This window comes from Takifugu rubripes, chromosome 9 (assembly GCF_901000725.2).
Source record: "Takifugu rubripes chromosome 9, fTakRub1.2, whole genome shotgun sequence".
Taxonomy (NCBI): Eukaryota; Metazoa; Chordata; class Actinopteri; order Tetraodontiformes; family Tetraodontidae; genus Takifugu; species Takifugu rubripes.
The window spans coordinates 3,638,675-3,663,741 of record NC_042293.1 but is presented as its reverse complement, the minus strand read 5'-3'; the positions used below and the strand labels follow the sequence as shown (position 1 = coordinate 3,663,741).

Genomic DNA, 25,067 nt, shown 5'->3' with positions numbered 1-25,067 from the left:
TTGTCCCCTGATAAAGCATCCTTACAAGTGAAAACCCTTCCTGGCAAAAGTGGCCTGAACCACCAGGAAATGGATAATAAGAAAATAGAAATAGTGGGAAATAAGATCCGCTGAGAGTCTCTGGTTTCACTGTAGGAGCAGCAAAATTCCACCGTATTAAAGCAAAATGTTACACTAAACAGCAGCTGGAGAACAACACAGAACACTAAAGTGCTTATAATGACATATTCTCAGTCAAGGGGAATTGCTATGCAGCGAGCTAAGTATAGACACACACACACACAGACACACACACACAAACACATGCACAAAGGTGCAGCAAATGGATTTATGACAGTTAACCTCTGTATTGATCCCAGGCTAATCAGTGGAATACTAGACTCAGAGCTCAATGCCAGATACTGACTTTAGTCCCATTTGATTTAGAAAGATGGGCCCAGTTAATGGCCTCTCGCAACCTACTCAGCAAATTACCAAATCAATTCATTTGCCTCTCAGAGCATTTTGGAGAATGATTCAAGAAACACTTGCGTTTGTCCATTTATTAACATTCCTTCCTGATGCACCCTGTTTAATTTCCCCTCTTTCCAGACCTGGATAGGAATTCTATCACGCACATCTGTATCTTCTGTCGCCCTCCATCGGCGCCAGGATATCTTTATGAGTTTAAGATACCAGCAGCGTCCACATCCTCCTGGCCTCAGAATGACATCAGCAGTGGTCACTTTGACATTTCCATCTTTCCCACTGACTGCTGCTGTTAATTAGGACATGGCTGCAGATGGGCCTCGTCATTCCGGAGGTTGCTGACGGCGGAATGCTTTCTCCTCGTGTTCAACCTCATGGTGTACTTTAAAGTCTACCTCACAGCTTTCCTGTGGGCTACAACTCTGACTAATTACTAATGTCTTAATAAACCCACAATCACACACACACGCACGTGTGTGCGCAATGCAAATATTCGGCCTATCATCCCGTGTCTGCCTGTCATTCCACAGTTAGATCAACATATTGATTTTCTGCTGTTAAGGCAGGAACACTAGTTCATCACTTTGACGAACAGCCAGTAAGACAGCCAGTCAATGGGTCGGTCAGGCGATCCGTCATAGAGACGCTCCATCACTAAGTCATTCGCTGCAGAGGACGCGGTGAGTAAAAGCTCTGCGTAGAGGCAAAGACCTGAACACCGAGGAGGAGCGAGGAGAGAGCCTCCTGTCCTTCCTCACTAATACGCACAAACGGTGGCTTCAATCTTCATTTTTCACACAGTGCTGCAGCTTCTGAAAATGACCTTATTTCTTGTCTAATGTAGACAAATGAATTCACTGTGGTAAGCCTGTTTTTCTGTGTACTTTCAACCTTTTACATGCGACCAGTTCAACTGCCGTCACTTTCAGGAACCATCAAGAAAAATCGGAATTTCTATGAACCTGAATCTAATATAATCCACAATAAATGCAAATGATTCAGAGAATATAGGAAGAGACATCACATAATGTCATTATCATGTCCTGAAAGGTCTCCAGCTCCGGTGAATTTACATTCTTTCTCCAGTTCCTGGAGGAGGAGAGCATGGTTACTTCTGACCCTGACTCCCACAGCGAGCCCCATGCTCAACATCGCTTTGTCTCAGGATTTGGCCAATCTCTTCTTTTTTGCTTCTGTTGCTACTTCGATCTGCTTCAGTTTACCTTTCTTATGCCCAGTAATGAGGATGGGCATTTTTTAATGTTTATGTTCCCCCAGGTAGGTCAAAGCAACGCCGCCTTCCTGCTGAGTGCATCAGAAATGATTGAAAACTCCACCTTCAGAGATGTTATGGATGGATCAGGACGGATGGATCCATCTGTCACAGCTGCGGGCAATCATGCCCATGAGCCACTTCGCCCTGCACACCTGTTGTGCATCAGGACTCTAATGAACGCTCATCTTAAACCCCGGAGGCACAACTGCTCTCTGACAGATCGTTATTCGTTCCTGATGACTTTCCAGCGTATTCCTGTTTGCCTGTCTGCCCGGTTCCGACCTTGCCTATCGCCGACTATTCTGTTCTGCTTGCTCCCCGGAGAATCCTGTCTGTTGTCTGTGTCCGACAATAAAGCAGTGTTCAGCCAAACTCGTGTGTCGCATTTGGGTTCTTATCTGGTCCCCTGACACCATCAAGATTATCAGGGGACTGTGCACACCAACTGCGCTCTCAGAGGCATCTGTTCCGGCCTCTGTTCCGACACTTCCTCTTTGGTCCCTCTACTTCCACAGGAAGGTGCCTGATTCGGGAGGTCAGTCCTGAGGAGCTCCTACCGTTGTGGGGTGGAGAGGATACTCAGGAAGCTTCTGCAGAGAGATTGTGCCGGCCTACCCACTGCCTCATCTACACGAACAGATACAGCAGGATCATCTGCATATTGCACACACTCTTACACACACACTCTCAATTTAGGGAGAGCTCCTGCCAGAAGAGCGCCAGGCCGAGGAATGGTTTCCTCCCAGGAGCTGTGAGTCTGCAGAACTCTAGTGACTCTCTATAAAACCCAGTTTTTCATGAAAAGCGGCCATCTTCTTTTCTAGATTTGTAATGGTGGCCCCAATAAAAACCATCTTGAAATAGGACACGAGACATTTATCGATTTGAAGCTTGTAGTATAGATGATATGAGTATGATCGTTGTACAAACACAGTCTCGCAAAATAGATCCCACTAAGGCAAGTGGTCAAATTTAAAATCCTAATGTCTCTTCTACTGAGAATGCATATTAAACTTCAAATAATTGACAAACCAAGTTGCTCAACAGCTGATCTGTCGTGACCTCTGAGAGGTTTAAAGCATGAAAAGTAGATCTGAGATTTGCATGTATGTTCTGCAGCTACAAGCAATTGTAATTGATTTGTTATTAGCCCTGTTGTGATCCAGCCAGATCCTTCACCTGTAACAGAACAATGAACAGAGATATGATGAGAGTCTGACAGTTCTCTTGCTGCTATTTCATGTTTTTTTTAAATATTAAACCATTTGACTAAAAATCTTCTGGAGTGGAACCAAAGAGAAAATGGAGAGCTATGCCAAATGGAGAGCTAGGATCCTGCAAAATGAAACTTTTTGAGGTCAACTTCAGATAAATGTCCATTGAGGGACAAAACAAAGGGCAAACATAAACAGATCGATACGAAATCCCACATGCATCGGGTGTTTTTGGTTTCTACCAGCTTTTGTTTGTTACTTTGAGGTCACACCCAGTCCAATATGGTCAAGGGTCCACTTATCAGTCGCTCCATGCTTATCAGTTATTTCCTCACTACAGAAATTTTTTCTTCCTTTTTTAAATGTACATATATGTTACTTGTGCAAGATACTCCTCTGGCTAAATATCGTTAAGCTTGTGTCCTCATCCCAGCTCGGACAATGTGAATTTGAATACACTCATTCTGTCCAAGGTAGTTTTCTATGTCAACTGGACTGTTTTTCTTCTCTTTTGAAGATGTTTCGCTGGGGACAGAGCTTGAAAATATAGCCCTTGTGGACCATTAGCATGCTAATGAGGTGGGTGGCCATCTGAGAATCGTTGGCAGGGTCGTTGGTAGGGTGGTTCACCATTTCAGTTGAGGTGTGTCTCCCCTTTGTCTGCTGGCCCACATGGTGGTGAGTCTCCAGGTCTCCTGAAATGGTGTGTTTGTTGTTGGAAGGAGTGGAGGACAGCATTGTACGTGGGTGATAGGAAGTGCCTCAGCAACAGAGGTGGTGGACCTCTGTTTAAGGATGGTTTTTCCAATTTGACATGGATAGCTTCCTTGACACCCCTCTCAAACCAGCTGTCTCCTCTGGCCAGTACCCATACTTGGCTGTCCTCAAAGGAGTGCCCGCTCTCCTTTAGGTGTAAGTGGACTACTGAGTCCTGACCTGAAGAGGTGGCACATCTGTGTTGTGTCATTCTTCTGTGGAGGGGTTGCTTGGTTTCCCCAATGTACAGTTCCTTGCATTCCTCCTGGCACTGTACAGCACAAACAACATTACATTGTTTGTGTCTTGGTGTCTTGTCCTTTGGGTGTACCAGCCTCTGTTTGAGAGTGTTGCTTGGTTTGAACTGAACCGGTATGTCGTGTTTCTAGAGGATCCTCCTAAACTTCTCAGAGACCCCGGACAGTTAGGGGATCGAAACGCTGTGGCGTTTATTTCTCTCCTCATCTTCTCTGCTGGGGTCTCGTTTTCTTGAGGTCTTGGTGAAGGCCCAGTCTGGGTAGCCACATGTTTTGAGAGCTGTCTTAATGTGGTCCTGTTCCTCCTTCCTGCCTTGGGATGTGGTGGGTATTTCTTTGGCCCCATGCTGGTGGGTTTTGATCACTCCCAACTTGTGTGCCAGTGGGTGGTGAGAGTCAAACTGGAGGTACTGGTCGGTATGTGCTGAGAATCTACACAGACAATACACTCATTCTAATTAAAATAAATAAATAAAATGAACGAAAAACTAAAGTTACACATTTTCAACGAATGGTATTCGTTGCTTGAGAGACCTTGATCAAATCTTGGATGACCACATTTTGAAATATTAAGTTAAAGAAATTTTTAGAAAAACACACAGAAAAAAATATTAAATCCAAACAAAATGTGACTTTTGCCACAATTTTAAAGAACAAGTTTTAAAAGCACTATGTGGCCATTGTCTAAAAGCCCCATGTACATGCCTAATGGGCTTCATGTCCTTGACTTATGACATAACTTACTCTGGCTCCTGATTCTTGCTGGTGCTAATTAGTGTCAAATGTCCATGCTGGTGTGTTTAAAGGCAGTTAGCAAGATGGAGGGGTGAAGAATGGCAAGGTCTCACATATCTGAGGACAATGATGGTAAATGAGAGAGAGAAAATCTCATTTGAATGGTCCTTCAGCAGTCTGGATCATTCTGATTTCAAAAGCACCCAGATCCACGAACAGACCAGAGATGTTTATAGGAATAAAAACATCCCTGTCATGAAGCTGCCTACTGCTCTCTCTTACAGCAGCAGTGTGAAAAATGGAAGATTGAATAATAATAAAAAGGGATATGATTAAAAGCCCAAATCTAGTATTGACGTGTGAAAGCTCATTATCCTGAAATGGCGTCTAATCTTCTATTGCGTGAGACAACACAAGAATGATTCGGGTTCTTCCTTTGGGGATTAAACTCAGGACAGCATTTTTTACCCAACAATCTCTTTGGACTAAACAATACGTCTCCAATGATCTATTGAGACTGAAATATGGGTGCAAATATGTGATCAAGAAAAATCGTTCGTTTCAGTTTTGTGTCACCTGAGTGAACGACCAGGTGAGCTTCATGTGTTTGGTGGCCGCGTAGCTGCACTCCAGGAGCCGAGGTCTGCTGTTCACGTCCACCAGACACTTGTTGTCGTCGTCATCGATGGTTGGGCTCAGCACTCCCAGCTGGAGCTGCTGGGAGCTGGTGTAGTAGACGTTCTGCAGGGAAACAGAGTTGTTGAACATCTAATCTATGTCTCCAGGCTGAATTAGCTCGTGCAAGTCAGGTGCTTTTCAGTCGTACGTGAGCTAAATGACCTATGAAGTTAGATAACGCCGATAACTGCCTGATTTCCTGTGGATTGGACATGCAGAGAATCAATGTGTGTTTCAGGAGGAATTCCTCAACGCATTTTATTGTAGAAATGCAAAAAAAGGGATATTTTTTCGCATTTAATTCTTAACATTTTGACGTTGTTCTCTACATTTCTTTTCTCAAAATTGTTTTCACTTTTTTTCCTCAAAGTGCACGATGAAAAAAGATCTCTCCAATTCTCTTCCATATAAACTCATCCACTATTATTTTATTTCCCTCATTAACAAAGAAATTAATTTAAAAGAAAATCAACTTTTCTTCTTCATCTCTAAGTGTTTGAGTGATATTTAAGAACTTGCTAACACTGTTTATAAGTCAGGCAGCCAAAGTTGGATTTCTAATGACAAAAAAAAGTAAGCATAGGAGGAGGGTAACATTATTACACACACACACACGCACACACACACACACACACACACACACACACACACACACACACACACACACACACACACATTCTTCCACTATAGCTGAGAGCTCCATATCAGACAGAATGGTGCAAACATGGGAACTGAAGGGGGCACGACGTGCACAGCTCTGTGGGATCATACTGAGAGTGTGATATATTTATGATGGGCAGGATCCCGTGGCGGACGTCCGCGACATCCAAGTGATTTTCAATTTGTGTCTGTCCAATTCACAAAAGACTGAAGAAAGGTTTCAAATCATGACGCTGCAGCACTTGTTATAGAACTGACGTTCCTGGTGTGCTTTTCTCACACATGCCAAGAATCTCAATGGCAAATTTATTTGTGAGCAGATTATTCTGCCTTTAACCGCCGCAGCGATTTGTCTGCCAGCAGACACTTGAGAACCGATGGACTCTGAATCTACACAATGTTTCATGGTCACACAAATCACCTTAAAAGACCAAGACTTTCCAGTACACATCTCTACTATCCACCTCCAATGGCTGTTGGAACTGATTATTTGTTGCCCGTTTCTGATACGATAAACTGCAATTTAAATGGACTTTATACAGATTTTTGTTCATATTCTCATGATTTTTAAAAGTGGAGTATAAGAGGGTTGAATTCCCATGTCACAGTGTGAAAAACAAGAATCAAAACTCAAAAAGCAGGAAATGGAAAACCAAGGCGGTCGTGCGTTCGCTCAGTAGCAGCAGGAGCACCACTATTGTCAATTTAAACAATAACTTTATCGCTATTACTTCACCTCACCCTCATAGTTTACTGGGTCTCTACACAACACTCAGACTTTTAATGCAGCAAGAAATAAACAGCAGGAAAAACGCCTCCCGGAACGAATTTAATTAAGAGGAAAATAAGACCGAAAAAAGGCATAAAATATTCATTGAGAAAGGGAGGGGATAGAAGGGATCTGGAATGCTAAAAATTTAGCTTGGGATTATTTTGCATGCCTGAAAACAAAAACACCTCACATCAACACGGTGATGAATGCAAACGCTGGCCCTGTTTTGAAAAACAAGGTGAATTACACAGGTTTGGGAGTTTTTAACATCCTCTAAGCCCAAACAGAGACATGGAGATTCTCAGGTGGAAAAGATCAGTAAACAATGACCCAAAGAATCAAGGACCTGACAGGAATGATAAGAAGGATCAAGGTGGGGATTCAATGTAACACACGGATAAGAAACTCTGTGTGTGTGTCTGTGTGTGTGTGTGTGCGTGTGTGTGTGTGTGTGTGTGTGTGTGTGTAAGGAAGAATTAGTTTAAATGTCCTTGCAGGAAAAAGAAGACTTCATGACAAGAGCTATTATCATACTGTGAACAAGTCAAATAGCTCTTCAGATGCCGTTTGAAAGCACCCAAACAGCAGCTTAATGTATGTGTTTATGTGTGTGCGTGTACGTGCACATGACAGCACAGAGGGTGATCGAATGCCTTTGACTGAGGCTGTCCGTGTATTTGTGCTAATAAGGGCGATTAAAGTAGCATCTGTCAGCAGATTGATAGCACAGACAAACAGGGAGGCTCAGCGGCGTCTCTCCAGCCTCGTTACCATGTTTCAAGTCCTTGAACAGAATGATTAATCACTGTTAAGCAGAATAGACTCGCACATTAACAAGGGAGGACAGGCGACGGCTCGGGAGCTGCGTGATACGTTCGGATGTTCCAGCTTCTGCGGCTGAAATTTCAACTTTGCACCCGATGCTTTCAATCATCCGATTCAATCATTTAATCACCAGAATGTCCATGACACAGTACAGATGCAGGGACATCTAGTAACTGGGTGTGTCCATCTCATGCACACCATGTGGACAAAGTAACTCCGATTAAATATAATGCATAGTCTCAGAGTGAAGCCACAGTCGGTAAAGACTGATTACTTCTTATCCTCTATATGTCTTATCCAGTGATAATTGCAGCTTATCACTAGATGTCACTGGTCTTTGAGGCTTCAAATCCTTTTTTATTTCAATATTAAATAAGGAAAAAAGTCTCACAAGTTTCACCAGCCATCATCGGCTCATCTCTACTTCCTGCTATGACGCAGCTGTGAAAAGTGCCGATGCTGAACTTTTTAAAATTGGGTTTAATTTTAATCAATACGATCTGAAAATTAAGGTAGAATTTTCAGACCTTATTAATTGTGAATCTTTGCAAGGCTGCACAGATCAGATCTCTATTAGCTGCTTTCCGGTTCCAATCCAAAAATACTGGCCTGATATTCACCCGAGTAAGTAACTCTTGTAACCCACTCGAGAACAGAGGGGGAGGTTCAGGGGTGGGTTGCAGCTGGAGCCAAGTCCCATCAGGCACTAGCGCATCAGGACTTGGTTACAGCCACTCTTGCACCAGAGACAACATCAGACGTCTTTTACTGTGGTTGAGGACAAATCGGACAGGACTCTCACTCACTGGTCCCAAGTCCTCTTGTCAGATTCAGGTAAATGTTGCATTGCTTTTGGACATCGAGGTCCCAGAGTCTGCACGTGAGCCAAGAAGAGATTTTAAAGCTTCCTTCTGTTGTGGAGACACTGATTTTAACAGGACCGAAGGTTGGAACACCTGGTTTATCTGATCCAGTCCAAGCCCCGTTGGATTGTTGAGGTCCATTCATGCAAAAGGAGGAGGGATTCACGAGGCGTGGGCAACATTCAAACGTGCACCATAAAATACCTTCCAGGTTACGGCAGACGGCCTGGTGTTAGTGCTAAATATGTCCTTCTCTTTTTTTCATTTTCACTCTGAAACGTTCTCCCTCATCCTCCTCACGCGTCGAGGACGAGGAGGCAAGTTATGGATGGCCATTTCAGCAGTTCATCGGGTATTCACGGCCACATTCATCCCTCTGATCTCACACAGGCACACACACACACACCGAAACACACACTCAGAGTTAATCTACAAGATTGGATGGATCCAAATATCAGAGTTGGAATGTCTGAATGAGAAGGAGATGCTTTTATTTTTCATTTTATGATTAATAGCACAACAGACTTTCAAGGCCAGATGGAGAGTCGGTCCTGAGCTGCTACTACCATGATGGATCGAGGTTGCCTAAAAATGTGGGGAAACTGGAGAACCAAGAGGAAACTGAAGGAGAGAAGACAATTCCTGAAAACAGAAAGGCAAGTCAAAGCTGGGAGTCGAACCCACAACCCTCTTGCTGTTACACACGAATGCTAACAAAGAATGACCAAAGGGAATAACACGACAAAAGATGCCGAGGAAGCGAGGATGACCGTGATGGTTAATCAGAGGAATATTCAAAGCTTTGATCTTGGCTGAGCGAAAAAGGCTCCAGTTTCTCTGTGATTTTCGACCGAACCGTCGTTGAGCCGCTTGCCACAAAATGTCATTTTCCACTCAGTCCAGGCAAAAGTATCCTTACTGTTTTACAGTGTGGCTCCCTAAGCTGGGTTACTCAGAGGTTTACATTTAGAAAAAGCAGAGTTTTATGAGTAAATGTGCCTCCACATATCCATTAACAACGAAGACTGTCAATAAAAAATAAATGTAGCAGTAGCCTCTTTGTGTATGTGTGTGCGCAGCCCAATATCTCTTTAAATTGGTTAGTTTCCTTTCTTGTGTAATTATGTTGTGCTGCTATCATCCCTTATCCTGGTAAAACTGCAAACGCAAGAGGGGAATTATGGCTCACTAGATGCCATTTTTCTCCCCTCACTGGAAAAAATAAAATCATTCAGCAGGCAAATTATGCAGCAATTTATTCTGCCTTTAATCTCTCCAAATATCTATATAATTCCCACACAACTGGGGAAGCAAAGGCGAGATGTAAATGTGTTTTTGTCTGAACTGAGGCCTCTGTTTGTTCCTCTTTTGTAGGCCAGAAGCAGAATGATTGTGGATAAATGTGTCCTCCACAGGGATTAAACTGACTTGATGAGCCTCACTTTAGGGCTGGGGAACACCCAAGACTTGGTGGTCTGACCTCAGCGATGCGCTGCTACTTGAGTCCACTGATGAGACAAAGCACTCTTTGATCTCCATGATCTACCTTTTATAAGAAAAGAAGAACACTTTGTTCTTTAATTTTACCACTTTTGAATGTTCTGACTTGCTTCGGCAGTGGGCCCCTCTCCCATCTTTGAACATTTCGGACTTCTTTCTGATGCTCTAATTGGCTGTCCAGCCGAATCAGAGCATGAAGGGAGCCATTAAAGTATAACCTTGCGCCGAGGAGGCCAGTGTCATGTTAATCTGGGCAGACGTGTCCCTGCATAGCAATCTTCCATCTCATCTCCATGGTTCTGGAGCCACTGAATGTGTAGAAAAGATTATTTTCCTCCAGGGACGAAGAGTTACTGCGTCACATGCAGCTGAAAAATAAAAAAGCTGTTGCTACTCTCTCTTCAAAGCCAATGCAACAAACAGCATTGTGCTCCTTTACAAGTAAAAGCTACAAGTTTTGTTTCTGTCACATTTAAAAGTGCAGTTTGTCACAGCCTTTTCCATGTGTCTATTAGGATCTGAGCCCAGTTTAAGCTAAACAGGTGCACAACACAACCGTGTCCATATCTTATGTTAAATGATATTATATATAATTGTTCTAATCAGATAAATAAGCAAAAGAAACCGCTAGTCTTTGCTCAATAGTAGCTTTTGTTGATCACTGCGGGCTGACGAACAAGGGAGCTAAATGGTTCCAATGTCTACGCAGTTTGTTGTGGATCGATAGTCCGTTTTCTCTCTATCGAGTGCTCCCAGATGGTTTTTGTGATCCAGTGTCTGACCAGCATTAACACTTTTTCTGAAGCGAAAAATAAATAGATAGTTTGCTCACGCTATGATACAAAGTGTTAAGATGCCATCCCATCACTGCCCCACAACAATTGTCTCTAGCTCTAACATCTACCCTTCAACAGTAACAGGAAAGGATGGACGGAAAACTAATATCATTCCGATTCCCTGACGTTTTGGACAGGTAACTGCAGTTGTATTGTGTTGTAGAGTGCGCACCCCTACTGTGTTATCACCAAGCACTCTGTTTTTAACAAAAGCTCTCTCCAGCAACCATCCCTGAACAAACCGAAACACTTAATGGCTTCAGATATTTCCCTGTGGACTAAATGGAGACCTAGCGTAAGTGAGATTGCCTGACTGACATTTATCATGTGGAAACAAAAAGTCGCAGAAACTTTTGACTTATTCTGAGTCTGGTGTATTTGAGTTGCTCCCCTACCTGTCATAAAATACAGGAAGCAATAAACCTCATGTGGCTTTAGTGAAAATGTTTACAGTTGTCTTTTACTACGGAAAGTTTAAAACCAGGACAACATACCAAATGTCAGTTTTTATAGTGATAAATAGGCCTGGTTCCCCACTTAGGCCTGGTTCCCCAGTATAAAAATGATTATTTCTAAGAGCAAACCTTAAACCCTAAATTTCTGATCATCATTTGTCTGTTATATGTATTCTGAGGTATAAAATATGAATCCATAATCAAATAATACATACAAAATTCTGTACCATCATTTTAACTTTTCCACAATATGGAATTATTAGTCATTTTTAGTCAAAATTCTTTAAGTGGAAACAAATACATTTCATGTTATTGTTGACATCATTTGCAGCAGGTGACAAATTTCCTCACATTCAGCTAAATGTACATCTAAAAGTTAATACTATAAGTTAATATATTAATATTATATTATTATTTATAATTGTTACCGGTATGTATAAATGTTAACTGTAAATGTTAAATGTAAACATTAAACATAATTGTCTCAGAGTGTAAAACAAACACTGCTTTCACCCTGAAATTAGAACATCGATGAGGGATTTTCTAACGCGGGTCGACCAGTCTTGGCTTGGCTTTGGTCTGACCTCCCGCTTAAAGGCGAGTGGCTCTCATATGTCATCATTAGGCCTTTATGTGCGCTGGAAAGCTGCGAGTTAAACAATGGACAGTATGGACGATGTCAGCAAGTCCATTGTCAACGTTGTTGTTTCGTACGTACAACTGTTGCAAAGTTGACAAACTCAGCACAGACTGAAGGATGTCTGAGTTCTAATTCAATGAAGGTGGAAGGAATTTGTAGCTAATCTGGAAAGATTGTAACAGAGGAAGCCTTAAACAGATTGAGTATGGAAAGGGACAGTTCTATTGGTCAGATTCCTCATGGTAAGGATACAAAAACAGAACGGATCACGTCTAGAATAACCGGCCTTACCATGGCAGTTTGGAATACTGAGCAATAAAGTGATGTGGGCCGTAATCAAGTGATGAGCTGCCATATAACTAGTAATTAAAGTTTATGATAAGGCAAATTGGTTGGTTCCAGGATGCCAGTATTGCCAAAAACCTTGTCGGTGTCACTAGCATGATCGATAGAAAAGGTGCGTCATATTGCCACACAAGCTGTAGGTATATAAACAATCCCTGATCAGTGGGATTTTCCGAGCATGGTGATCTTCAGGTGTACGCTTCCATTAAAGATCATGTAGCTGCACATTTGATTTGTTTGACTGACAACATGGCCGACAGCTCCACTGTTGTGTTGTTTTCTGCTACCTATTAAAAAGCGCTAGCCTGCGGTTCTCTGTATGGGCAGTACAACCATAAATTGTTGCTCAGTGCATCTCAAATGGTTATGAAACACATGCAGTAAAGGTTAATATGTGGCCTACGTACGGTTGCTTATTAGATTTGCTCTTGAATATCATCAGATAACTCAATAATTAATTGCATACGCTGATTCGCTTTAAGAATTATTTGATGAGGCGCTGTACGACCAGCAAATATGCGCTCTCTCCCCCAAAACAATACTGATTAAAAAATAGAAGCAAACTTTAGGTGAATATTTTTTTTAGGGTAACGTCAGCGCAGATATAGACACAACTAAGGTAAAAGCAGACCAGAGTCACTTCTGGGCACAGCTCTGCAGGCTGTTTGAGGTTTTTGAGTCAGCATGACTGATTACAGATGGGCACTATGGGCGGGGCCCTGTGCCACTGGAGGCGGAGCTTTACATTTGCACCCGGCAAGATATTTAACATTTACATTTAACATTTATATGACACAATTGTTATCCAGTGTAGGTTCTCTCTGCCAACATGTATGCCAACACTATTGGACTCAAATGAAGCTTTAAATCAAATATAACTTTCAAGTTAATGTGACATTTAGCTTCTGCGAGATCGTTCCTTCTTTGTGTCATTTTCAGCGTGCACTATTTCGGACTGAGTTATGCAGTATAGCTGTAGCAATATAACTCCCATGCTAAGAGAGAAATATAATAGGACAGCTTACAGTGAGTTTAGTTTTGGGTCACAGGAAGCCATTATAAGTCCCCATACGTCAGGGGCTAACATCTAATCGTGCCAGTACATGTCACTAGCATGACACACGTATTCTTGCTGTTGTAAATAGCAAAAAAAAAACTGATCACACTTACCCAACTAACATCATGACAGACAATTGTACAAATTATTTAGTGTTACTTAAATCTGTGCAACGACAGACCATCACAATCAAACCCTGAACCCCCCCAAAAAAGAAAGAAAAATAAACAAATGCCCCAGACCATCCTGACGGGGCTGAATCGAGAGAACTGTACAACAGAAGAGAATTAGAAAGAACTAACCTGTGGTGTCATCCCGTGACAGAGATACATGATGGGAGCGTTGTCACCATCGGGTCCCTGGTCCAAACACAGGTTGTCTCTCAGGCTGTTCTTCAACTGGCAAAACAGGAAAGATAAGAGGACATGAAATGGAGGGGAGGGATGATGAGCGAGGGTGTGTAAAGGGGTGGCACGTGTGCAACGTTAAAGACTCACTGGTGCTGTTACTGTGGTGACAGAACAGGTTAGAAGCAATGATAAAAGTAACACATTTCCTATTATGCAGTTTACATGACTGAATATGACTATAACATAACTTATGTTCGAGATATTTTTCACTTTAAATTAAGTCATTTTATGAGTACTTTAAATACCTTTTACTTTGAAGTACTTTTACTTAATGCAAATACTTTTTCCCTTAGTTCTTCTATCTTTAGTATGTGGGTAGGCAATGAGGCAATATCTCAAATGTGAATTGGAACCAATGACTTTTAGGTTATATTTTCAAATTTCAGATATCCAACGAGAACAAAGTACAATAAATACTTGGAAAAAGTGAATTTTAGACACTACACTAAAATAAACCTTAAATCTTAATCAAATTACAATGCGGACGGCCAGATAGGGCCTAATGACTTAGAATGAATGCAAGGTTCCACATTATTGAAGCCATTAGTAAGACTTCTTCTACCCAATGAGACCTTGAGCTTATTATTTAAACTGGAACAAGCGTAGGTGGAGATGTTTGCTTTGGGTACGGTATATATAATAATTAACTGTGCAGATAATGTCCCTCAAGTACCATTAAAAGGATCTCTATATTGACACAGTGCCACATCGGTGCTCCAGCGATGACCCCCGCAGAGGCTTACCTCATGACCCTGCAGCTTTCTTAAGATCAAAAGGAACCCACCTACCCCCAGCACGCACTGTTCACACTTCTGCCCTCAGGCTGGAGGTACAGGAGTGTGACATGCACGACTTCCAGGCTGAAGAACTCCCTTTATCTAACTGCCCTTAAAGTCCTGAACAGTTTAGAGGACTTACAAACACAGACTACCTCACACAATCGATTTGCACACATTCCTCTGTTGCACATTTGCACATATCCGCACTGCATTTGCACATTACTATTATTTGTATATATATGCATATACAATCTGTTTATTCCTGCAGTTTGTACTTGATTGTATTTCAATTGCTGTAACCAAAGTACTTGTGTGCCATTACTTTTTGCACTATTTTTATACTACTTTTCTTAACGTTTGTTCTGGCGTTCCTCGTGGGCAGCAATGGAAGAATTTTACAAGGAACTTGTTTCTTCTATACATACAACAATAAACACTTAACAGCCGTCAGCAAATGATCCTGGTTTTGCAGTCAGACACATCTAGTGGCCAAAAACACACAGTGGAGCATTTATCAGCTAAACAGCCAGATATGTCTCTCAGGGAACATCACTAGTGTACACAGACATAATAATAATTCACATCAAAGAAGAAAGAAAAGAAACACAGTTTTTGTAGCCTTAAAATGAGGAATCTGACCAAGAGAATTGTCCCTTTCCACACGCAATGTGTTTATGGTATCGAACCTAATTACCGGTTCTATAGGCAGTCGCGTTTCGTCTGTCATGCAATTCTTTAAGCATCCTGGGATTTTCTTTGCAACCATTGCTGAAAAGATGAATCAGGACGTGTTTTTAAATACTCTCTTCTGGTTCCATCACTGTGAACGCCTCAGTGTTGAAGCAGAAACATCATTTTAGTTCTTTATCTGCTGCTGGTGTCAGAACCAAAGGAGCAACAGCTGCAGTCAGCAAAAGGGCTGAACCCGAAATTCCCATTATGGATCCCACCCAGGGTTTCTTCCTGAATACTCCTCATCCAACGTGATCCTCTGAGCTTTTCCGGCACAGTTTGATCAACTATTTACCTTCAGCTCTACATCAACCTCCTGCTGATTGTGGAAAATGTATCTTTCTCCCTCTCTGCAGTGTTCTAAGAGAGGTCATAGGTCAGGCTTAACAAGGCAGCAGCAGTTTCCAGAGTCTTATTTTTTAAGGAATAAAAAAGACCCTGAGAACTTTAAATTCATTGCCTGACCAAGGTTTTTATTCCATTGTATCCAAAGCTCAAATGCATTTCAAGTGCCCCCACAGTCCCAGAACAGGCACATTAGATGAAATTGCCCCCAAGTATAACTGTGTTGATGAACAGTGTGTGTGTTGAATAGAATATTTTCTTGTTTCCCCCCATAATGTTCTTTTTCCCTTATGCGTTGGGTTTAAAATTGGCGTGCTCTTCTAAATAAGAGTCCCATAGCAACATTTATAGATAGCAGTTGTTGTATGTTCTCCCTCCTGTGAGATTTAGTTTTGTCAAATATGTAAACTTCATATCCACACCTCTCAGATGTCACTGAACTCATCTCCAGCGTCTTTTCATCACAGCTGAGCCCCGCTGAAGCCCTCCCACGAGTGTTTTATTGAACAACAGACGCAAGAGGAGCTAGAAACGCAGTTTTCTGGCCTTTCGTCTCAATAGAAGCTTTCGTACAAAAGAGCCCAAATAAAATGAGGTTTTTATTTAAGCTTCTGAATGACTGTGATAATAAGTGTTCAAACTGTGAAACAAAGCAGGTCCCGCCACCCATACAAGTTTGAAAATTTGAATGTAAAAACCAGCGTGAGCAATTATAGTGGTGGGATCATTCAGCTCTTTTAGTAGCTGTCATTTTTTTTAATCATGCTAAATCCTCCCACAGCCATTAGCTCAAGAGATGACAGCTATGCCAAAATAAGGAGCTGGAAAACGGTTCACCCTTTTAAAAACCTGGCTGCTGGGTGTTCAAGTGTGCTTTTATAATAGAGATCTCTGCTGTGCGTCCGCTCTTTCCTCTGTAATAAAGGAGAAGCTACTAGCCTAAAATGAAATGACGACGTCCCCTTCTTTCCTTTACAGTGCAAGAAATGAACGCTGGAAATGGTCAAGCAATCTCACAGAGCAAATACTAAGAAATAGGATGAAGTTTGTCTTCCGACTTCACTAGAAGAATCTGGGCTAGCTGTCACACGAAAAGGGATTCAGCCTTTCGACTGATCCGCCAATCATCATGCGGAAGCCCGGCGAGTGTGTACTTACACACTTTAACGCTCTGTAAATTCCAAGTTCGCGAGGAAACGTAATGCAAAAGCTGTGACAAAGCTTAAGCAGGTGCAGCAATGCATGAAAAAAAGGACCTCATCCTTGAAGTGTACCCTGTGGTACATCGTAAATGTTTCGCGAAATTGAGCATGTCCAAAAGATCTCGTCCAGAAAAGTGCCGGTCCATTTATGCCAAGTCATGACCACAACGCCTTGTCTTGCTCGTATTCCAGCATTTTGGTAGTTTTGGGTCATTGTCAGCGCCTCGCTGCTAAGCTGGGGCAAAAGAACCATTAAACATTGACATGAATGTTTGTTCCCGGACTTCATAGTGAATTCAAATACTTTATGCTCTGTGTTTTCTCATTTGCACATGCTGCAACCAGTGGGTTGTGTGAGAGGCGTAATTCATGGAGAAATATGAATTCAATATTTTTGATCTCAGCCCGATTCTGTGCATCACCATCCTCCTCCTCCTCCTCCTCATCATTTCTTTGTTGCCCACTTTGGAGCTGCAAACAACAGACAAATTAGCTCCAGTTATGATTAATTTAATGGTCACTTAGTCCAGTGCACAGAAAACATGCACCTTTTGTCTATAACGTTAAAAACACCCTCTGGGTTGTGGTAGCTCGGAACCCAGTCCCGAACCCACAAAAAAATGGACCAAAAATGCAAAAAATATTGACACTAAATTGACAATAAATGGACAAAAAATGGACGGTGTGCTGATAGTAGGGGGAGGCGCTCAGATACCTTCAGAGCACTGCCTAGGCACCTTTGAGCAAGGTAGCAAATGCTGATGTAAAGCCCTGCAAGGAGCGGACGACTCATTCAGGTGGACCCTGCCTTCGCCAGTATGGAGCTGGGACGGGCTCCAGCACCCTTCCCGTCACCCCGAAAGGGATAAAGCGGTCAATAAAAGAAAAGGAAGCAATTTTCTAAACTTTAATAACCGATATGGAAGGTACTCACCACTCCATAAGCAACTATGCCCTTGTAGGACCGGAGCTCAGGGTAGATGTTGGAGAGAAACCAGCTGAAAGGACGGCACCGGAGTCTGGATCTCAGGGCTTTTCTTCCGGAAATATCCCCAATGTCTATTCCTGAGTTCTATGGAGGGAAGCGCATCAATACAAATCCACTTGCTCAGAGCCCAATGTCACAGTTAAGGAAACTGGCTTACAAAGAATGATTAAATTATATCATCTCTGTATTTAGTCTAAGGACATACAAGTTTTGAAATATCAATTTATTGGAAAGGAAAAGTCAAAAGCCAATCCAAAATTGAGGCAACTTTAACTCACATTAATGCCTTTTTAATGCCTCAGAAACTTATACGACTGGCATCATATATTGAGACACACTGAATTTACCACTATGCTTTTACTACTGGCCAGTAAAGTAAGGCAGCTTGTAATGATCTATAAGTGTCTTTAACACAATGAGCAACATTAATTCAGGTTTATTTTGAAAAGTTCAGCATCTTTTGACCAACTCTTGAGGTGAACCCTGAGTCTCTTCCTTCCTACCTGTAGAGGAATATTCCAGGCCATGTAGACGTGACTCTTGTACTGGTCCATCCACACCTCAGCCACCCTCAGGGCGTTGCGCCGCACGTGGGCCGTCAGATTCTGCGTGTAGGGTTTGTGGGCGCGCTCGATGTGGGCAATCCTGGAACAGGGCAAGACCTCCACGCTGCCACCGCACTGCCACACCTACAGAAGGTCACACAAACACACACATGTGCAACAGCCTTCTCAATCAGCCGGAAGCTGTTATAAATGTCTTTTATAACATGTTATAAATTAACCCGCAGTCATATGAGCTCTTCAAAAACCTGACAGAAATCCAGCCGAGTTCTCTTAAGCCAAGATTCTCTTTGACGTGGATGACTGAGAACAGTCGCTGCCATAAATATTGGGACAGATTTATGCTTTTTTATGCTGTCTACAGTAGGTGCAACATCTTGTAACTGTTTACAATCTCAGACTGGAACAAAGCGGGGGAGCCTCAAGGTTAATTGAACCGAGATGGTTCACCTTAGAGCCTCACCCCGAGTGTGTGGTGCCATCCAAGACAAGGCTATATACGTTTGACATAAAGTGAAAATCAGAATAAATAATTGTGTGAAATAGAAAAATAAATGCGTAACTAAAGATTTATGGGTTTCGGCAGTGGCTGAAGGGAGAAAATTAAAAAATAAAACTTCCTCTGGAAGTTCTTATCTCCAGGTACCCTAGGGGTTCTGTCACATCTTCTTAATGCATAACGCGGCCTTGCTCTAACAACAGTGACACATATTTCTGACCTTTTTCCAGAAGCACCCATGTTTTCAGTTCGCTACACCAGGACCACTGCTGGCTTCCACGGTCATGCCTGCTCTCACTTTTCCCAAGCCTGTATATGGTTTTTGCGTTTGGGATATAATCCCTCAGCCTCCCTTCCTGGTTCTTTCCAGAGCAACAAAAGTCAACAGAATAGAAGTGAAAGAGTGGAACTGGCCCTCTTCCCAGGAAGAAGCAGCAACCGCACAGCCAAGCTGGAAGATAACGCAGGCTTTCCTGAGAAATACCTCCACATTCTCTGTAACGGATTTAAAGCCCAAGGTTGCAGCATGCTTCCCTTTCTTCAAAGGTTGAGAATCTAAGTAGTGGCGCACTGGTGTGCAGTGTAGCTGGAGACTGAGCAGCAAAAAAAGCAGACAATTCAGAAAAAGAATGAAAAATGTACAGGTCTCATGGAGCGAAAAACAAGTTTAAAAAGTGCATTGTTTACTTCACAAACTTGAAAGAAGAGTTTATTTTCAGGGTCGTCTCTCGTGAACTTAACATTTTTACTCCCCTCTCCATTTCCCAGTAACTTGGCTTTCTTTAATGCAGAACAAGTCCTCCTTTAAAAGTTTGAAATGAGAAAAGGGATGGAAAAATGGAAATGACAAAACAAGTTTTGAACAGAAAATCACACAAACAACACGACAATGAGCACTTTACATGAACAACAAAACAGCATATAAAGCCTCCTTTATCACAAGGTTAGCATGCGCGCCCAGAGAAAGGGAGCCGTGTGTGAAGGCTGAAAGGAAAGAATCACATCGCCAATAACAAAAGGATTCTGCATGAGGCAGACAGAAAGAGACTAGTTGGTTTTTGAGTTAAACTTTGGATTGAAAGTATGATGAATTTCAGCAATGCCCTCCAGACGCACACGCAGCGCTGATTGTGCATCACCGCTGATTTACACAATCACTGATGCGGCGTGGGCGTGTTGCCGTGCAGTCAACCTCTCTGAAAAAGTGAGAAATATTGACTTCTCTTTGTCTCTCTTCTTTTCTTGTTTTTTCCCCCCAGAATAATATGGTCTGCAGTAAACAACAATATGCGCTCTAGTGTCTGGTTGACACCAGGTTCTATCTTAAAAAACCCTCAGTCAGTTCTTAAGATAGTCTTATTTAGCCATGTTTTACACATTATGTGAAAGTAGGAGACAATAAGATGGTGCTCACATCGTTCAGATATTTGACTTAAACTTAAATATAAGTATGAATGGTGTAGTTTCTTTTCTTTGTCCTATAGAAGCCATTCAACCTTTTTAGTGGCAAGAATGTAAAAATCCCAGCTGGAAGAACCAAAATTTTATGTTTTAGCATTTGGCCAAACCGTCATGTGCTTTAAACGTAACGTATCCATTAAGTTGTGATGACTTTACTATAATGAAAAACGCATTCTTGACTTAAAGGAATATAGTAACAGACAAATAAGCAGGCTAAAGAGCTGTAATTGTGCCAGGGATTGTGTTTTTTGGGGGGAGGGTTGTCCAGTTAATTGTCCAGTCTGTTTTTTCCAGTCCCTGCTGGTTTCTCTGTTTCTCTCCCACCCGGCAGGAGCTGCTTGGTAACATGTGGGGCCGAGCTGCTCACCCAGACCTCATCTTCACTCATTTAGGTGGTGTGAGAAGACGCAATTCATGTAGAGATATGAATCAAACATTTGCGTGCTGAGCCTGATTCTATGCATCTTTTTTTTTGGTTTGTTTCCCATTTTGGAGCCACCTATCAGCTGCCTCTAGTTCCATAATCAACACAGTCCAAATATGTTGGGAATTTTCCCAGTGAAAATTCAGTCCAGTGCATAAAAAACATGTAAAATACATGTAAATTTTGTATGCTTGTAATGTAATGTAATGCTTGGATGATGAGCCCCAACACACACACACACACACACACACACACACACACACACACACACACACACACACACACACACTCCTGCCACCTTTATGTGATTTTTCCATTCTCCCCTGTTTAGAGTCGGCGATTACGTTTTGCATTTTTAGGAATTCTGCTTTAGTTTCCTTTTTTTCCTCCATTGAGGACTAAAGACTGTTCCTGTTAATCTGATCTAAGTGTGTGATCTCCACCAGCTTTTTGGGGATTCGTTAAAATCCCACCATGACAGAGTCACTATAATTCACTGCTGTCTCTCCTGGCTTAATCTGATGTTCTCAATGAAGCTTTCTCTGTTGTTCTTTTATGACTCTTTAGTCTCATTCTGGGTTGTTTCACCTTTAACAACCCAGAATTTTCGGTGGGCTTTATTTCTAGTCCACCAAAAACGCAACCCCCACAAGAGTGCACTGCTCGTTTGTGGCGCCAGTGCGTCATATTTGGCAACGAGCCTTCACCTCACCGCTAATCACATCAGCAGCACTCAGCTGCGAGTTAGTCACTGTGTTAAAGATGGCTTTGAGCTGCGGGCGGGAATGTGGCTAAAGCCTTTTGCGTGGCTGGCGCAGCATTCGAGGGGTGCGTGGCATTACAGTTCCCGCCGAGCGCGTCCGTCGTTGCTGCTAATATCAGCCCAGGTGCTCTTCAATGACAGAATGTGGGCGGAGGATGTCAGGAAACACTACAGTAACGCTAAACTTTGCTGACTACATTATTCTACATGAGGTTGCCCCAAGCAGATGTTACTATAGCAACAAAAGCTCAATAAAAAAGACTTTACGTGGTGATGATGATGATTACATGATGATCACCCTGAGAAGAAAACCATTAGGGACTCTTGATCACATCCATTCCCCCTTAGTTCGTTGATCCCCCTCGCCTATTGTTGCAGCACAGGACATAAATGATTATGGGATGAGATGGTGGAGTTCACTGTGAGTCGTGGGGCAGGAAGCATCAGCAGTAGTTTATTCTCTCATCGTTCGGTCCTAAAGTGTTGGACAGCTTCCAGTGGCGCTAGTCAACAACCCACGACCACAAACTACTTCTCCCGATTACGTGGATGATTAACCGGAAACAAAAGGACTGCATATTTAACAATTAGACAACAGTCAACCCCAGATGCTGTCGCCGCTGTGTATTATTTACAGTGCCCAGACAACCAGTTTGCCTCCAGAGCTCCGGGCTGAATCCTAAACTGACACGGTGAGGCCTGAGAGAATTATAGAGTGTGATGTGTTCTTATCCCGGCAGCTTGGATCAGTCAGGCCCAGGCTAATAATCCAACCTGTATCCTCTTTCCTGACATTGCACTGCAAATCACTCTGTACTGTGGCTGAGTCAACAGCTTCACCCGACGTCTCCTATTCCTGCAGGGCCTTTAAGGTCCTACATTAGTCACGTCCTTTTAGAACCGGTTCAAAAGGCAAAGAAAGATCTCTCAGCGTCTGAAGATCATTATTACACTGATCGCCATTGTGAGGTCTAACAGAGTCAAACTAAAGATAAAGCTACAGCAACAAAATTCCTTTGGGCATGTTAATGTTTAAATGTGATTTCAATTATTTAAATGCTTAATAAAGTCTAAATCTGTCAACAGAATCGGGAAAATTAAGTTTTGTGTTTAATTGAAGTGGCCCTGTAATGTCCAGAGTGTTCATTATTCATATAAACTAGGTAATGCTAATAGTCTTTTTTGACAGATAATTATTAGCTTCGTTATGTATTTGCCGTGGCTCTGATCCAGGTCTATAGAACCACTCACCCTGATTCCAAGCTCCACGTTTTCCCCACCATATATCTCCATGCCTTCATCCAACAGGCCAATCTCCTCAAAGTATTTCCTGTCAACCACAAAGCAGCCAATCAGAGCAGGGCTCCTGAAAGGGAACGAGAGAAAATAGATTAAGACAGCTGTACAGAGAAAAATGCATAGCAACTAGGTTTAAACTGGCCAGGATGACCCTGAAAGGCTATTTTTGAGGAAGCCTAGATTTACTGCTCTTTGTTCGACTTTCGTAATAAAGCAACGAGGCAGTTTGCATTTAAATCCAAAGGAGTAAACTAACTTTTAACAGCAATGAATATTCACATTACCAGTCCCACACACCCCCACGTATCACTGTTGCGTTGACAACAGCTTGTTGGCTTGACATTCTTCTCCCCGTGGGTACACATTTTTATATTCGGACACCCAGAGTGAAAATAGGGTTTTATATATAGAGACTGTTCTGGAATACTCACAAAAGCCAGTGCTTATTCTGTGCGTAACTCATTTTAATGTCAAAACTAAGAAGCGCAGTGATTGGACTTATCAAGATTACACTCTGATTAAGAAAATGCTTTTTTTTCCTGTCGTTGAATTACCGTATAGGGGCCGTATGGTTGCGTTGTGCCCACCAGACCTTGGGTGGGTTGAGGTATCGACACCACAGCTCCCAGTCAAAGCCCTGAGCGGACAGCGGGTACTCCTCGATCTCGAACGTGTCGTATTTGATGTTGTCAAAGGATGGAGACACAACCCGTGTCCGGTCCTCCATGATGCGCTGCAGGATAGGTTCTGCCCTGCAGGACAAGCAGGGGGCAACAGAAATGTGCTTTAACTCTTTTTCTCCAGGAGTTGAAATGTTAAAACCACCTCATAAAAGCCTCATCTCAACCTTCATCCAATTTATTAAATCAATTCTGGCATCTGTTTGACCTGATCCGTGCTGTTGCTCTTGCTGGCTGTCCAAGGAGATCAGCTCTAGTGGAGATTTCGCTCAAAAAATGTGCAAGAAAGGAATGAAATAAGGAATGAAGGTCAGATCATACTGGAAGCTGGTGAGTCAGGCTGCAGCGATCATCGCAGGACAGCTATGAGGGAGCCAATTAATAGCCTGAATTGTTGGCTCCATAGCTTCCTGGAAAAAGAGCCGATCCTGAAGAGACTGACTCACATTACCGTCCCAGCTTTATTAGTGGAATATAGTGCAGTAATCAACGACTGTGTTAACCTCGTAGTTGCAGGAGAATAAATTACTGTTACACTTCTTTACTCCTCTCTCTCTCCAGACAATAGTAAATTTACTCCCAATAACTTCAGAGTACAGCTGGATATTATACATAGTGTGATACCCAGTAAGCTACGCATGCTCCCATTTTGCACTATGAAAAGAAGAACTGGGATTTATTTAATTGTGAACTGTTCAAAAAAGACTAATAGAATAATTTGTTGACCTTAATCAGGACAGGAGACTGACTGCAATTGATAATACTGATTATAAAATGAAAATTGGTGTAATACAATCAGGGGTTAAGGTAACAATGGTGCATTCAAATGACTGTAATTAACAACTCTCAACTGAAAGAAGTCAATAACCAAGCCAATAATATCAACTTCCCCGAGTGGCTTACCTGCCAAGAAGTCATCACCTTATTTCTAGTGATCAAACAAGCCCTAAAAATGTTTTAAAAACGATAATTTCCAGTTTGAATGAATCTATTTTTGTGTGTGTTGTGTTGCTTTTATAACATTTTGGAAGAAATCTTTAGACCAATGTAGTTTACATTCCCCAAACAGAATCTTTACAGTAAGTTCTAGTGACATTCCAACAACTCAGTTAAGGTTGGGCAGCATTTGACAGCACAACTGGGTTTAATCCCAAAAGAATCTGATCTTTTCACAGAGATAATAGACATCTGAGGACTTTTAAAGGTAGAAAGCTCATATGTAAAAGTCCCTCATACAAGCAGTAAGTACAATGACATAATTCCAACAAAAATAAATTCACATCACGAACGTTTTTTGCTTTAATAAAAGTGTGCAGCAAAAGAACTGTGCTGAAGAAAATGGTTCCTGAAAAAACGAGGTATTGTTCCTGACAATCATTCAAGTTTTATCAGTTAAGCTTTACAGAGAATTCTAACCGTAATAACAGTACAGGGCCTGTACACCGAATCTGTAAACGTGTGTGTATGACGTCACACATATTGAGGTCAGCAGCAGAGAGAGTCCTTTAGTTTAGCTGTCAGAGGAAACATTTAAATTAAACTCGTGAGCACTTTAGTCCTTTGGGGATCACAGGGAGGCTGTTGG

At 42.2% G+C, this 25,067-nt stretch overlaps 1 protein-coding gene across 2 annotated transcripts in view; it reads right to left on the bottom strand.

The window, feature by feature from the left end:
• LOC101076808 (polypeptide N-acetylgalactosaminyltransferase 18-like) overlaps window positions 1-25,067 on the bottom strand; it is a 75,642-nt gene that overhangs the window by 3,476 nt on the left and 47,099 nt on the right. Inside the window, exons 5-10 of one of the 2 annotated variants that reach the window (XM_003967117.3) lie at window positions 23,357-23,554; window positions 22,755-22,869; window positions 18,297-18,482; window positions 17,740-17,877; window positions 13,640-13,735; window positions 5,283-5,447 (exon numbers count right to left, since the gene is read on the bottom strand). In XM_003967117.3, coding sequence (XP_003967166.1) covers window positions 5,283-5,447; window positions 13,640-13,735; window positions 17,740-17,877; window positions 18,297-18,482; window positions 22,755-22,869; window positions 23,357-23,554 — 898 coding nt within the window. The remainder of the gene's footprint in view (window positions 1-5,282; window positions 5,448-13,639; window positions 13,736-17,739; window positions 17,878-18,296; window positions 18,483-22,754; window positions 22,870-23,356; window positions 23,555-25,067) is intronic. The other variant, XM_029842218.1, reaches the window with a different exon arrangement.